At 44.9% G+C, this 15,550-nt stretch overlaps 1 protein-coding gene across 2 annotated transcripts in view; it reads left to right on the forward strand.

The window, feature by feature from the left end:
• The window catches only part of osbpl9 (oxysterol binding protein-like 9), a 40,350-nt gene that overhangs the window by 2,754 nt on the left and 22,046 nt on the right, over window positions 1-15,550 (forward strand). For both annotated transcript variants that reach the window (XM_032571586.1, XM_032571587.1), the window contains exon 3: window positions 8,923-9,001. In XM_032571586.1, the coding sequence (XP_032427477.1) occupies window positions 8,923-9,001 (79 nt within the window). The remainder of the gene's footprint in view (window positions 1-8,922; window positions 9,002-15,550) is intronic.

The raw sequence follows: 15,550 nt of genomic DNA on the forward strand, positions 1-15,550 counted from the left end.
ATATAGTCACGTGGCACCCGGCAATCAATCCCTTTTGTTCTTCTCGCGCGCAGGTGTGTTGAGGACAGGTGTGTGGTCGTGTGAAGCCGGTTGCTTCTGTGTATACCACTAATTTCCTAGCTGCTTGTTGCTGGTAGCCCCGTGACCGGGTTTGGTCGGAGCTGCGGGTAAGTCTCGCCCTCCAGGGGCTGCACAAGCTGCTTTCACCTTACCAGATCCGCGGTGACTGGTAAGTTTTTGTTCTTTTCTCAGCAGTAGTTTACTGTTCGCTTTGATTTGCCTCTTTTGTGGCTCTTTTGTCTCACAGTAGCGTTTCTGCTCGCGCTGAGTTTTCAGTTTGTTTATCTACACTCACCAGTAGCGTTTCTGCTCGCGTTGAGTTCTTCTACAGTTGTTTATCTACACTCCCCAGTAGCGTTTTCTGCTCGCGTTGAGTTCTTCTACAGTTGTTTATCTACACTCACCAGTAGCGTTTCTGCTCGCGTTGAGTTCTTCTACAGTTGTTTATCTACACTCCCCAGTAGCGTTTTCTGCTCGGGCTGAGTCCATTTTACTTTGCTGTTGTTTATCTGACTCACCAGTGGCGTCTCTGCTCGTGCTGAGTTCATCTTTGGTTGATTATCGATTTGCTAGTGGCGTTCTGCTCATGCTGAGTTTGGAACCTCTACGGGGGGTTTTCTGCAACGGAGTCGCCGGTGGCGTTTTCTGCTCGTGTTGACTTCTGTTGGTGGCAGGCTAATCACGCCTTTCAGCGGTATGATGCTGGATAATTTATGCTGCTCGTCCTGTCTGGCTCCACTTCAGCCCGACGACGGACATGACTTGTGTCCCTCCTGCCTCGGTGTGGAACATCTCCGGGAGGCGCTGTCAGATAACGCTTGCCCCAACTGTTGCGTCATGCCCCGGTCAGTCAGACTGGATCGGTTGGCTGCGCTGGAGCAGCCTACCGACTGGGCGGGCGCTGCGCCGCGTACTCATTTGCCGATGGGGAAAGCGATGTGCAAACGGTCTACTGTGGCTGCACCTTCGGTACCGACAAAACGAGCCAGACGGACCGATGCAGGGCGGTTGTCCACGAGAGTGGATCATCTCACTACTGAACTGGCCCAAATGAAAGCCCTCCTCCAGTCCTTTCAGACTGCTGATGATCGCGGCCCGGCTCTCCCTTCCGAGCAGGATGAAATGTCAGTCAACGCCGATGATGCTGTTTCTGTGGCGGCCTCTGGCACCCATTTCTGTGAGGACCTGCCGGAGCTGGGCTCCGGGGCCTCTGGGTCGGACTCCATTGCCTCCCAGGAGGATACGGCGGAATCTGTGACATCCGCTATTAGAACGGCTCTTGCCCGTTTACAGATTAGTGTTCCTCAGGCCCAGCCTACGGCTTCCAGCGCCTTCTTTAAGCGCAGTAGGTCAGAGACTGCCCTTATGGTTCCTCCCTCGGCGGAGTACGTGCGGGAACTCCATGCTTGCTGGTCAGACACCAAGGCGCTTTCGCGTCTGACGACGGATGGCAGGGTCCTGGCAGCTATGCTGGAGGCCCCCAAGGTTGGCTTGGGGCAGATGCCAGCGGTGGAACCGGGCATTGCCTCTCTTATTATCCCACCTGATGAGGCTTTGCGGTCCAATGCCCGTTGTCCGCGTCCTCAGTGCCGTATTACCGATGACCTTCTCTGCAAGGCCTATGACTCTGGGGCCCGCATGGGCCGGATTGGGAACTCTCTATCCCATCTTATGCTGGCCCTGTCTTCCTCCTTGGAATCTGTTCCACTGGATCATGCCACGCAAGGCCTGGTTGATGCATCTCTGCAGGCCTTTGCTCTTATGTCGAGGGAACTTGGACGCACACTATCCACACTGGTTCACGCTCGCCGCCAAGTCTGGTTGGCGCAGTCACCACTTACTGAGCCTTGTGGGAGGACCCTCCGGGCCCTGCCTGTGGTTCCGGGGGAACTTTTTGGTTCTGCGGCACTGGACGCCTTGGACCGTACAGCTCAGGCTTCTAGAACGAGGCAACAGCTGGCAGGGCTTCACAGACGTGATCGCCAGCCAGTCAGCACCTGGGCGGCTGCGGGTCCTTCACGGAGGTCCTCAGGGCCTTCTCCTTCTTCCACTGAGCCCCAGGGGCTGGTACCAGGTCAGAGATCGGTCCAGAGACCTGCTCCAGATCGGAGAAACAGGGCTCGAGACCAAGCTGGGACGAGGTCCTTTCATCCCTTTCGAGCCGCGCAGTCTGGCCGACGTCCTCCCGGGCCTTCGAAGGGCCGGGGGGCCCGCAGATGATGCCTTAGGGCCGGCGGTCGGTTATTTTTCCCCGGGTCAGCTCAGCTTCTGGGCTGCCCACACCCCGGACTTGTGGGTGTTGTCCACCCTGTCCCGGGGGTACCGTCTTCAATTCCGCCGCCGGCCACCTATCCCTGGCCGGGTCAGGATGACTGCGATCTGCGACCCGGTGAAGGCACAGGCACTGAACCAAGAAATCTGCACCTTGCTGGCCAAGGGTGCTATAGTGCCTGTGGACCCCCTGCTGGATCCAGGGGGCTTTTATTCCATGTATTTTCTGGTTCCGAAGAAGACCGGGGGCCTGCGTCCGGTCTTGGACCTCAGAGGCCTGAATGTGTACTTGAAGGTCATGCCCTTTCATATGCTGACCACCAAGGAAGTGTTGCAGGCGATTTCCCCAGGCGATTGGTTCACTTCCGTAGATCTCAGGGATGCTTATTTTCACATCCCAATCGCTCCGCCCCATTGGCGGTTTCTTCGTTTTGCTTTTCAGGGGAGGCATTTCCAGTTCAGGGTCCTCCCGTTCGGACTTTCACTGTCTCCCAGGGTGTTCACCCGATGTGTTGCGGCGGCCCTCTCTCCTCTGCAGGCACAAGGATTGAGGATCCTCCCATATCTGGACGACTGGCTCATTTGTGCCGCGACACAGGACCAGGCGGTTCGGGATACTCGGTTAGTGCTCCATCATGTGGGATGCTTGGGCTTGCAGGTGAACATGGAGAAAAGCGCTCTGACTCCCTCACAGGAGACTGTCTTCCTGGGCATTGCCATGGATTCCATCTCAATGGCTGCTTGCCCGTCACCCCAGCGGGTGGACAGTATATTGAGCATGCTCCCGGAATTCGGGCGCGGCATGGCACCGCCTCTTGTGCGGTATCTTCGACTTTTGGGCATGCTCACAGCTGCGTCTGCCGTAGTGCCCTTGGGGCTGCTGTCATTGCGGCCCCTCCAGATGTGGTTGAACAGCTTGAATCTGGATCCCGCACGGTACACTCATCGTCTCCGCAGACTTCGGGTGGGGCCTCAGTGTCTTCAGTCTCTGTCCCAATGGAGGGTGAGGTTGTTTATGACCACAGGGGTCCCGCTCGGTTCCCTCCCGTGTCGTCGGGAAGTTGTGTTTACGGATGCATCCTCCACGGGCTGGGGTGCGACTTGGCGGGGTCAAATGGCACAGGGGACATGGTCCCGGCGGCTGAGCAGGGAACACATCAATGTCCTAGAGTTACAGGCTGTCTTTCTGGCTCTTCAGAGCTTTCTTCCAGGCTTGCAGGGGAAGCATGTGCTGGTGAGGTCAGACAACACCACAGTGGTTTTTCACATCAACCACCAGGGGGGAACCAGGTCAAGGAAACTGTTGTGCTTGACTCGACGGCTTCTGACCTGGGCAGCTCCATGCATAGCCAGCCTCAGAGCAGCCTACATACCAGGGCCGGAGAATGTGCCAGCAGATTTTCTATCCCGTCGGAAGCCGCTTCCAGGGGAGTGGAAGCTTCACCAAGAGGTAGTGGAGCGCATCTGGACGGTCTTTGGCAGGGCGGCCGTGGACCTCTTTGCCTCAAGGGACGCATTTCACTGTCCCCTTTGGTTCTCATTGGACAACACCAGCCCTCTGGGCCGCGATGCCCTGGCACACGACTGGCCCCGGGCCCTCCTTTATGCCTTTCCGCCATTCGGCCTCCTTTTTCAGACTCTCCTCAGGGTGCGTCAGGAGGGGCACAGGGTTCTGCTGGTGGCCCCCTACTGGCCAGCGAGGACTTGGTTTCCTCTACTGTGCGAGCTCAGCTCCGGCTCGCCAATGCGTCTCCCCTCCAGGAGAGATCTTCTTTCCCAGGTGGGGGGTCAGATTTTGCACCCCGAACCGGACCGGCTCCAGCTCTGGATTTGGCCCCTGCAGGGCCGGGGTCCACCTTCTCAAGATACCCTGGGTCCATAGGGCATACGATGGCTAATGCATGGGCACCGTCCACGCGAGCTGTCTATGCTAACAAGTGGACGGTCTTTGCGACCTGGTGCCGTGATAGGGGGCAGGACCCGGTGCAGTGTTCAGTTTCGGACATCCTGACCTTCCTGCAGGCATTGCTGGATCAAGGACGGTCTCCATCTACCTTAAAGGTGTATGTGGCTGCCATTTCCTGTTGGCATGTTGGGCTGAATGGTTTTTCTGTGGGCCGAGACAAAGAGGTTGTACTGTTTTTAAGGGGTGCTCGGCGTTTGCACCCACCCAACCGCCCTGTGGCACCGGCCTGGGACCTTTCTCTTGTGCTTGAGGCTCTTCGGTCCCTCCCATTTGAGCCCCTGGCATCGGCAGACCTCAAATGGCTCTCACTAAAGACGGCGTTCCTTTTAGCTATGGTTTCTGCTAAACGTGTGGGGGAATTACAGGCTCTCTCGATAGCCGAGCCCTGCTGCCGGTGGACTCCTGATGGCTCGGGTGTTACACTGTGGTCTGACGTTGCATTTATTCCTAAGGTATCACTGGCGGCTGGCAGTACCCAGCCGCTCCATCTTGCTCGGCTTGACACCGGGAGCCCCTCTGAACCACTGTGTCCTGTTCGTGCCCTTGAGACGTATATCGATGCCACGGCATCCTTCCGAAAGACTAATAGCCTTTTTGTTTGCTACGCTGGCTCACGGAAAGGGCAGGCACTTTCCAAGCAGCGACTTGCACACTGGGTTGTGGATTTGATCTCCAAGGCTTATGCCTTGCAGGACCGGCCACTGCCGGCGGGAGTGAAGTGCCACTCTACACGGGGCATGTCGACGTCGTTTGCTGCCATGACTGGGGTGCCATTGGATGTTATATGCCGTGCGGCCTCCTGGAAATCACCTAGTACCTTTACTCGGTTCTACAGGGTGAATGTGGCTGCGCCCCATCCGCTTCAAGGAGTTTTGGAGCAGCATGCCTCTACATCACATTAGGTGGGTGGTGTAGTCGCTGTTCCTTGTTGCTGATTCCTCGTGACCTTGTTGATATGAGTCATCCAGTGCTTGAAGCACCGCCTCTGGCGGTCAGTAGGGATGAAATAGAACGAAGGTTACTACCGTAACTACGGTTCTATGAATCCCGGATGACCGCCAGAGTGCTTGGTCCCTCGGAATCTCTGCTTTCGCGAGAAGATTGAGGGATTGATTGCCGGGTGCCACGTGACTATATAGAGTCACGTGGGTCCCCGGCAGGTCACAGGTGACTTTGTTGTCATTAGTACTCGACCTGCGCATGCGCAAGAATGATCATTCAGTGCTTGAAGCACCGCCTCTGGCGGTCATCCGGGATTCATAGAACCGTAGTTACGGTAGTAACCTTCGATTTCTTCAGAGACCATGAGATCGATCCCAGCTTCATTGATTTTACAACAGATAAATTGCGTACACAAACCAAACGAGCAATATGTTTTGATGGAGGAATATGAGGAATTGAAGTATATTATACTCCCAGAAGGAAACACTGACACTAGCAAATGATAGCGAACCAACTGAATGCATAATTTGCCTTAAACATATATTTTCTAAGTACAACTTTTAACTTAAAATGTTACAGCCATACCATTCAATGAGGTACCTGTCATTTGCTCAGGTCAAACTTAAAGTTATAAATAACCAGTGGAAGTCAATATTGTAATGTGAATTTGATAGCAGATTAATTAATGTCATTTTTTTTGTTACGCATCTTATATTTATACAGAACAAACATGACTGGACTAATGAGAGATTAAATATAACATTTTGCAGTATTTGGGAAGTGTGTGGATAAAATATTGTCTAAGGTGCCTGTACATATTTGCTTCCCATACTTACATTAGCAGTTTAAAAAAAAAATGTTCACGCGTCTGGACACATGAACATTTGTTCAGACACAAATGACACAAATCTTGACCACTCAATATTGGTCAAAATGCAGTCTGCATCACAGATGATCTGAAGCAATAGGATGTGTTAAGGTAACTTATTGCACATAATAGTGGAACAGGTGACGCCACAGGGTGTCGCTTTTAGTGTTTATTGCTAGTTTCACCTATGGTAAACTTCCTGTTTGTGTTTTGGTGCTTTTATTTTGAAATTGCAACTTCCTGTATAACTGTTAACAAAGGCAGCTTAACGGCAACCAAAAGACAAAATAAGTTGTGTAACGGAGGGTTACAAAGTGTAGCAACCCCTTGATAGAGGCACCAGGTATGTTTATGTTATAAATAAGTACTTATTTAAATATTCTGTCACTTAAACTGTTGGTTTGTTATATGCCAAAACTAAAGTTATTTTAAGCTGTAAACGTTATTTTAAGTTAAGAGGGTTTATTGCCATTAAGGCTAAAAAGCCGTCAGTAAGGTGTACGCTACAAGTTAAGTGACTTGACTTAATTACAACTCCTTTGCTTCTTTTTCACCCATTTTTCAAATACTCTCAACGCGAAATAGTCTATTAGGCCTTTCTGTCAAACTTTAGTGCTGACTGATTTTTTTTTAATTATTTTTAGTTAAAAAAAAAAAAAAAAGACTCCGAAATCACTGACCAAACAGATTGAATCGGCGTGACCGCTGACTGAACAGACAGGGATTAACTAACCCTGGCTGTTTGCTTGGTCAGACACATGGACACATGATAAATCGTTAGTGTAACTATGTGGTACTGCTTTTGTGAAACCGAATCCAGGTTTAATTGAGCCAGGATATCCGGAACATTCCGGCTTAATCCGCTCGCCTGGTTTTGTTAAACAGTCTCCATGGCACGCTGCAGTGTTTTCATGGTTCATCTTTATCCACTAGATGGCAGCAGATGCTTCACTACTTTCAATGTTTTTTTTTTTACATAAGAGGATTTTTTTGTTTTGATATAACACGCTACCAAGTTTTAAGTCTTACAAGAATGACTACTAAATGAATAATGACTGTTTCTCACCGATCTTCACTTGTTTTAATCTCAAAGAGTATTGGCAATGATTTAATTAAATAAAATGTTCACCACTTTCATTGTGTTACTGTTTAGTGTTCTGTCTGATCATCTCTGAGAATTATGTCAGTCATTTGGTGTCAAGGTGCCATGTACAAAGGTCAGTTTGTTAGTCAATATGTTGTGTGATCTAATTTTATCTATTTAAAACGCTTGTATACAGGAGTGTAGATCACATTCAGCAGAATGTTGGCCGCTGTAGTGTGTCAATCAGCCAGTCCACTGCAGTTTGTTGAGCTCTTTCAGCTGAACCTGTTTATATTGCATATTGTGTTGACACTACTTTGTAAATAAATATATCAAAGTTCAGCATCAACATTTAAAAGCTGATCATAAGCTGCTTTATCACTTTCAAATCTCGTCACTTCTCGTAAATGGGAGGAAGCATCTTCTGCAGTTTCTGGGAAATAGACAGTGTAATTTGTTTTCATTTTTTCCTGGGACAAAGTTTTAAGTTGGAGCTGTAGCAAAGGTTTGATACTCACCATTAACATTAGAGACAATATTTTTAATTCCTCCACAGGAGGAAGAACTAATTTATTGCTTAGATACTTTTTAAGATTCTGGTTTTCTTGTAGGCTGCTAATCTCAGATCTAAATATGTAAGTTTTATATTTGGAGGTGTAAAATGTTGTTGTTTCTGGTCGTAACACTTTTCTTTGGAAAAGCTCCATGAAGTAGCCTAATTTTGCTTTTAAATACACTTGTTTTAATTTCAGTTTTCAGTCTAACTGCAAGAATCTTTAAACTGCACAGAATCTTAGGATTAACACTGATTGATTGATGCCTGCCATTAAAACAAGCTATTTTAACTGGGTGCTAGTTTTCCACACATTTTCTAGTTATTTAATAGTCACAGCATTCATTGTGATCTTTTTTTTTTAGCAGATTAAACACACTTAAAGAGGACTTTCCTCTCCACACCGTCACCACATGCTCGCTCAGAATGAGACATTGCTCCAAAGTCAAACAGTTGGTGCAATCAAATAGGCTTCCTCGAATAACCTTTTGCCACTTGGTGTTATAAATTGAATTTAATTGTGTTGTTCTTATTGCTACGAAAGTATTTATTTGAATTTTTAAATGTTTCTACACATACGAATGGGATGTGTCTTGCTATGTGAATTCAAGACATTTGTTACATACCCATTACATTTTAGATGTTTATTTTTGGTGGAACATTGTAGAAAAGTGAACATATCTTCTTTTAGCTCAACCTAAATTTAAAAAATATTCTACAACCTTCTAGTTTAATTTCATCCACCGTGTCCAATGGTGCTCGATCCCTTATATTATTTCGCTTTGGGTCACACCCGCCCTGTTCCTATTGCAGAATTGAATGTCCCAGCCAGCCAGTGGGCCGGATCCCTGCGGTACTTTTTTTTTTCCTGCCACCGTCTGTACTCCTCCTCCCTACCTCTGCTTTCCTCCTCCTCCCTCATTTTCCCAAATCCCTTCTCTCTCTCTCTTTCTCTGTGCCAGGTTCCAAAAGGCTGCATTCATACGCAGAGAAATGAGAGAGAGGAAAACAGTTAAGAGTTAAAGATTTTTAGTAGGAAAGAGCGCTTTGCTGAGAAGGTTAACTGAGTAACAGGAGCTAATAGAAGGCTGCTGGGACATGTGGAGGGAGGGCATGAGTTTAGGAATGGAAAGTGGAGTATTACATGACTGCCTGTGTTCCTCTTTCTATGTGCCCAGGGAGCTGTGATCGGCATAGATGACGAGGACGACAGCACATTCACCATCACTGTGGACCAGAAGACTTTCCACTTTCAAGGTGAGGTGTCCTCTCCCCCTCGCCTTCGAGCCGCCTTCTCTGCCTCGCTCTCCGAGATCTTTCTGGCATCCATCTGTGCTTTTCATTTAGTCCCTCTCTCTCTCTTTCTCTCTCTCTTTTTCCTCTTTCCCTCCCCACCTTCTAAAGACTTGGATTGGATTGCTCTAAAGCCAGGAAACGCGTGAACGCACAGGCATCTATACTGAGTCGAAGCGGGTTGCATTTTGTCTGAGCAATTTCCTCCTTTTCTAAATAGCCGTCTAGGTCAGACTGGCATATCTTTGTAGATGAACAGGATCTTTTGAGCAAGTAAATCCTTTTTCCTTTTCTCCGGCTCTGTCGACCGTGAAGGAAGACTGCTGCTCATGTGTCTCTACAGCTGAGCCTGTGGGAATAACGAGGGAATAGTGCTGAGCCTGGAGCTGAGCTCAGGTCTCTCCTGGCTGCTGCTGATGCTGCTGCTCACTGTTTTCTGCACCACCGCTGCTGCTGCTCACTTTTGAACAACCATTCACCCCAAAGGAAAGGAACCAGCCCCTGCTGTTCCGTCAATCTTTCCCTTCTTTTTTTTTTTTTTTTGAGGCTGTCCAGTCCAGCACACTGCAGACACTCCGTTTTCTTTTCTTGTTTTTCAAACCCTAACGCTTTGTCAGGTCTTTAACTAAGTTCCTCTTAGTTTCCTTCATCACTGCCCTTCCATTTGTCCATCTGTATACATTTTGCCATCACCTTCACACCAGCACCCTGTTTTCACTTCCCTTCTGAGGGTCCATGGGCCCCCGTCTCCCTCACCTCCTCCATGCCCTGTCCCATGTCTGTGTTCCGAAGCTGTATGCTGTGGTTCTACAAACGCAAGGGTAAGAAGGAAAGCGTGCACGTCTCATGGTCTGAATGCATGCCAGCGGCGGGGGACGAGGACAGTGAGGAGGCGTTGTTTGTTTGTCTTCTGGGATGGAGAGTCAGGGTGGAGCGCAGAGTTCTGTTGCTCTTGGGTGTTTTGGTCTGTGTCCCAGGCTGAAGGACGATTTAGAGCACAGCGAAGCAGGCTGTTTAAGTTGGTTGTGAAGGCAGACAGAAACAGACCAGGTTAATTTAGGACAGGATAACTTGGATTACTGATGCCTGTTAGCTGTGCTAAACAATGTTCTTGCAAATTGCATGCATATTATGAGACTTGAGGATTCATCTTAAGGTGGAAGTAGCACAAATATTGTCATTCTAGAAGTTTTTGCTTTTGTGCTGTAGTCATTCTGAGATGCGGTTCTGTGTAATTTAAGCGAATGTTGTGAGTTTTGAAAATTTGCCTCATCATTCTCAATATGGTCTTGTTTTAGTTTGGTGCTCAGATCACAATGAAAGTACAGCAGTTGTTTTATACCGAGGCACTTCTTCAGTAATGCATCAAGCGGTCTTCAACCGCCTGATGCTGATTTCTGTTTTTTTAATTTTTTTTTATTGATGTCTTCCTTGCAGACTGTAGTTTTAGTCTATTTGTTCAAATATATTGAAAGTTGTATCAGACTGTTAAAGTAAGAGTAACTAAAAACAAAACTCTGCTGCAAGATAGAGGAGTTTTAGCAGCAGCAGGAACAACAACTGAATAAAATAGTTGTTTTATTTTATTCTTTTAAGCTTATAAGCTTGATTGACCATTGGTAATACAGAGTTTGAAATGATGGCAGCCTGTTGGGGATTCATTATCCAAAATTCTGATGCGCTAATGGCGTTACTCGCTAAAAAATAGTACTTGGAAACCCTTTAAAAACATAATCATCTGTTCATGACTTTGTTTCACTAAAATAGATCTTGCATCTCGGTATGTTCTTAAGTCTTGTGGATAAACTTGGTGTAACTTCATTTTAGCAAATGATAAGAAACATTTACAAAACAATTCTGTTATCAGGGCATTTTGTTAAAAGCTGGAAAACCTTGTTTTGAATCAACGTTTAACTTAAACCCCCAATTAAAAAAAGTTTTAAGCAGCAGCTTTTTAAAAGCAAAACAAATGTGACAACTGGACCGAGTTAACTCTGTATTAGCAGATGTTTCAATTTTTAAAAAACCCTGAAGTTTAGGTTCTCTGATTACAGCATTCTTACAAAGGACTGCAACATATCCTATCCAATCTGTGTAAACATTTTAATTCAAACTTTAAATCTTAAAAACAAAACCATAACAGCCTGAAAAGAAAATGACATGCATTTCCCTCTTGGATGTTTTCTAAGCTGTTTTCTGAGACAAAGTAATTTTGAATCCAACAGAAACTGAAGGGAGTACAAGATTTTTCAAGTTCATGGATCAAAGCATATGACCCTGAACTATCTGATTTTTTTTTTCCTTTCTATGCATAAAACATGCTGGTTGTTAATGTGTTCATAGACAAAAAATGTTGACATTTCTAGCATTTGGACGCATTTAATAAAATAAAAATTCAGATATTCAGTATGTGACCTGCTGCCCAACAGTCAGAGCTGATAAAGGGAAAATTTACAGATTTCTGTCACTGACTGATAAGTTGGTGCAATATTACCACTATCAGAGTCTAAGCACTCAAGCGATCTCATTTCATGACTGTATCAACTTTGTAAACAGTATATCCTATGACATTCTGTTCATCATTTTGTCTGAAAAACAACGTAATGCCACCGTTGTAAATATCAGGCCTACTGATGATCATCTGGCCCATGTCCACTGGAAGATGAGCATGGAAAGTAGCTCTTAATGAATGTGGAACATGAGATTCTAGCTTGTACTGTATGGAGCAGTGCACAGGATGTTGAGCAGGAGCAGATTTCCCTGTTGACGTAAAGGAGTCTCAGTCATCTCATGTTATGCAGTCAGTCTCTTAGGATGGAAGCGCACTCTGGGTGTGTGTGTATATATATATATATATATATATATATATATATATATATATATATATATATATATATATATATTCTTCTATGCTATTATGTTTGGGCCGGTGCGTGGGCAAGGTGTTTTTAGATATTGACTGTGTGAGGAGGAGGACAGCAGCACTGCAGAGAGAACGAGGAAGATGGTTTAGAAAGAATCCAGACCTATAACAGAATTTCCTTTTCACATGCTGTTGTTCAACTCATTCTAACTGTAGCTTTTAAGTGTTAAGATTTATTTTTATCACATATGTATAATGTAAGCTGTAGTCTTTCACAAGGTAAAATATCTTTTAGAACCTGCAGGCCACTGTGCTGGCCAGTTCTTTCGCTATTTGGAGGATCATCCATAATTCATCAGGGCCGCTCCCCCAGCCGTGCATCATAGATGCCTGAAAGGCCTCTTCCCTCTTTGCACTTTGCTCACTTCGTCTTTTCTGTTGTACCTTACCATCGCTTGTCACTTCCTGTCATCATGTCCAGAGCATCAGACCAAGTTTAGACCTCCATCATGTCTTTCGCTTCTATTTGATTCACTCTTTTCAGTTTTCTAGTACCCTATCCAGTATGCAGATAGTCCTTATTTTAACCAGATAAAAACCTCAGAGATCGACGATCTCTTTTTCAAGAGGGACGTTGCGAGAGAAAACCACTGTTTACAGTGTCAGCATTTCATTCATCCAGCGACATACCACTTGATTTAAAAGCATAAAATTATAAAAATAAGACAAAGCAATTGACAAAACTCTTCAGTCTTTCAGTAGTGCTTTTAGTTCACCAAGCGATTTTATGTTTCTGTCAGATGTACTCATACACTTTGAACTCTCGCATTTTGTCAGATTAAAACTATAAACGACAACATATTTAATGTATGTTATAAATCAATGCATAATTATGAAATAATAAGAAAAAGATGAATGGTTTTTCAAACCTCTTACCTATAAAATCCTCAAATGTGTGGTTGAATTTGTATTCAGCCCCTCTACGTCAACACTGAGTCACATTTCACTACAACTGCATCAGAAAGTCCTATTGGATTTGTTTCTCCCAGTTTTGCACATCTACAAATGGAAATTTTTCCCCAGATATTTTTTTTTTTTTTACTTGTTTATTTTACAAAAAAAGCTCAAACTCTGTCAGATTAGATGGACTGAGTTGTGAACAGCAAATGAAGTTTTGCTACAGGTTATCAATTGGTTTTAGGTTATCTTGACTGAGAACAACAACTGGATATGCTGTCTTCTATGAGATCCCAGTGAAATAGATTAAGGTTTGTAATTGTAACGTGAAAGGTTCAAGGAATGTGAATAATTTGCACATTTCATTTTGAAATGTGTCCAAACTCCAGTAGAAAGAGAGGGTTTGAAACTGGGTCACATTTTGTCCGAACCTGGAAGAAGGAAAAAGAAACGTGTCGCACGACTCGCAGAACTCTTTTTGATTAAGGAGCTTCATGGAAAACAGTGCAGCATTTAAAAAGAAAACAAATATAATGAGAACCTCAGCCATTCACATTTATTTAAAGACTTTTTTTTTTTCAATAAGTCAGTCATTACTGATGCTGTTAACTGATGGGTCGGTTTGGATGAGTTTGTAAGAGCAGGAGCTTGTCTTGGATGACATTGCCCTTTGCAGAATTTATACCGTGGAACTTATAATTACTTCAATATCAGAGAAACTTTTTAGCATTCACAGATCTTAATTAAACACCATCTGAATATAAACCCCATATCGACAACAGCAGGAGTTCCTCCTCTGTATACCACAGGTATACCAAAATAGACAAATGTACCACTATAGAGCTGTGGTATACTTGGTTTTGCCTAAGAACAAAAACTGCTTAAAACTCTTAATTTAATTCATTTATTCCAATATTTAGCCAAAGACCGCTATAAGCACATCAGTGATTTAAAATCTTATGCTGTCGAAGTAGAGCTTTGAACGATTTTAAACTAACATGGTTAAATTTTAACTTTGGAAAAAAATCAACCATGTTGATGTTTGGCATCGTCTTCTTCGCGACGCATCATATGTTCCTGCTGAAGAAAAACATGCAGCTTCCCTCCTAGCGGGAGTCTTTTGTTAAGGTAAATATCTATTTTGGAAACTTGTTGTTACAAGTTTGCAGCACAAATCCATGTCACCAATAAACATCAGTGCAACCGCTACTGTAAGACATGCATTATTGTTGCATTAAACTGTGAATATGTAAAGTACCAGTAGTTTTTTGTATGATGTGTGTCAAACCACTATGAGGTTTATCTGTTTGATGTAAACAGTCTTTTCTTCAAGTGTTGAATTTGTAAATTTGGTGTAATGCCCTATCCGTCGTCTAGATCATGCCTGTGTGTTTGGCTAGTTAAGGTGAGATGAGTTGCATTCTGTGACAAGTGACATTAAACTCCTACCCTTTTAAGATGTGTTTTTGTGTCTGTGCAGTATCTGTTCCTCATTCTGCTTATTGAAGTGGGATCTACTCTTAAGGGCATATTGAAGCTAAGCTCTGAGAATGAGAGCTTGATTTACTGCAGCATTCAGGTTTTATAGAGTATTCTTAGTTTCTCCTGCAGTTTTGCAGTATTTTATGTTGCGTTTTAATTCATCTTGTATAATTTAGACAAGATTTTAGTGTTTTACTGTCATTTTTAGGCAACTGTGACTGAAAACACAGTAGCTTCTCATGTTTTGTACAGTTTTTCTTCTTTGTGTTCTTCTGAAAGCCTCACTGTACTTGTCTTTATCAGAGGGGCATCAGAGCCCAGAGTAATTGGGTTTACTCTGCACACAGTCCTCTGTTATGGCACTACTGCAGCTGGGCCTTAAGACCGCCTTACATACTTGCAGATTTAAAGCTTCACCTTAAAGCGCTGGTGTCTTGCCGAGGCAAAAATACTAAACTTGGTGACTTTAGATTTTTTTTTCTGCTCATATAATACCTGAATGTTATTACAAAGGACAAGAATGAAAACGCACATCATTTAATTTCTTTTTTACCTTTGTGTGACCTACATCTGTTGACTAACGTTCACCAGGCTATTGGATAGTTGGGTCAAAGTTATAAATCTTTGGCTAAATCAGGTAAATGTTTAAATGACCCGTAATCTATTTGAATAAGTAACTCTTCAGGTACCCGGGGGTGCTTCTCGTGTTGCTGTCGTTTCTGACGACAGCAAACATGTAGGTGGTTGCAGTTAGCTACTTAGAGCATCAGTGCAAACGCCTACCTCTGAAAGTAATTTGTAGAATGGATGTAAAACACAAACTAGATCATTTCCTGGAGCTTGGGTCTTTGTTTTTCTTGAATGGCAGTGCCACTGTCTCGTCTTTGCCATGAATAGCAGCTAAACAACGTTAGCTTCCCTAATCTGCTTCTTTGGTGAGTCTGTTTGGCAAAGGGGGAAAGTGAGAGGCCACTGAGGCAGTGTCTAAGTGGATTGGAGTGAGCCTCAGCTGCCTTTTAATGTCTTTAAAAGCTTTTCAGCAATAGCATGGCTCAGCCTCCATGCTTGCACAGTCATTCATCTGTTGTAGTCTTGCTTTCATTTGAGTGAAAAGTGACCTGTACGCAGTTATCCAGCCAGTGTTAGGGGCAGATTACAGCTTTCGAGTTGAGGTTTTATTATATTGGACAACCTCCTGCTTGTGGAAAAGC

The sequence above is a fragment of the Xiphophorus hellerii genome, chromosome 9 (assembly GCF_003331165.1).
Source record: "Xiphophorus hellerii strain 12219 chromosome 9, Xiphophorus_hellerii-4.1, whole genome shotgun sequence".
Classification (NCBI taxonomy): domain Eukaryota; kingdom Metazoa; phylum Chordata; class Actinopteri; order Cyprinodontiformes; family Poeciliidae; genus Xiphophorus; species Xiphophorus hellerii.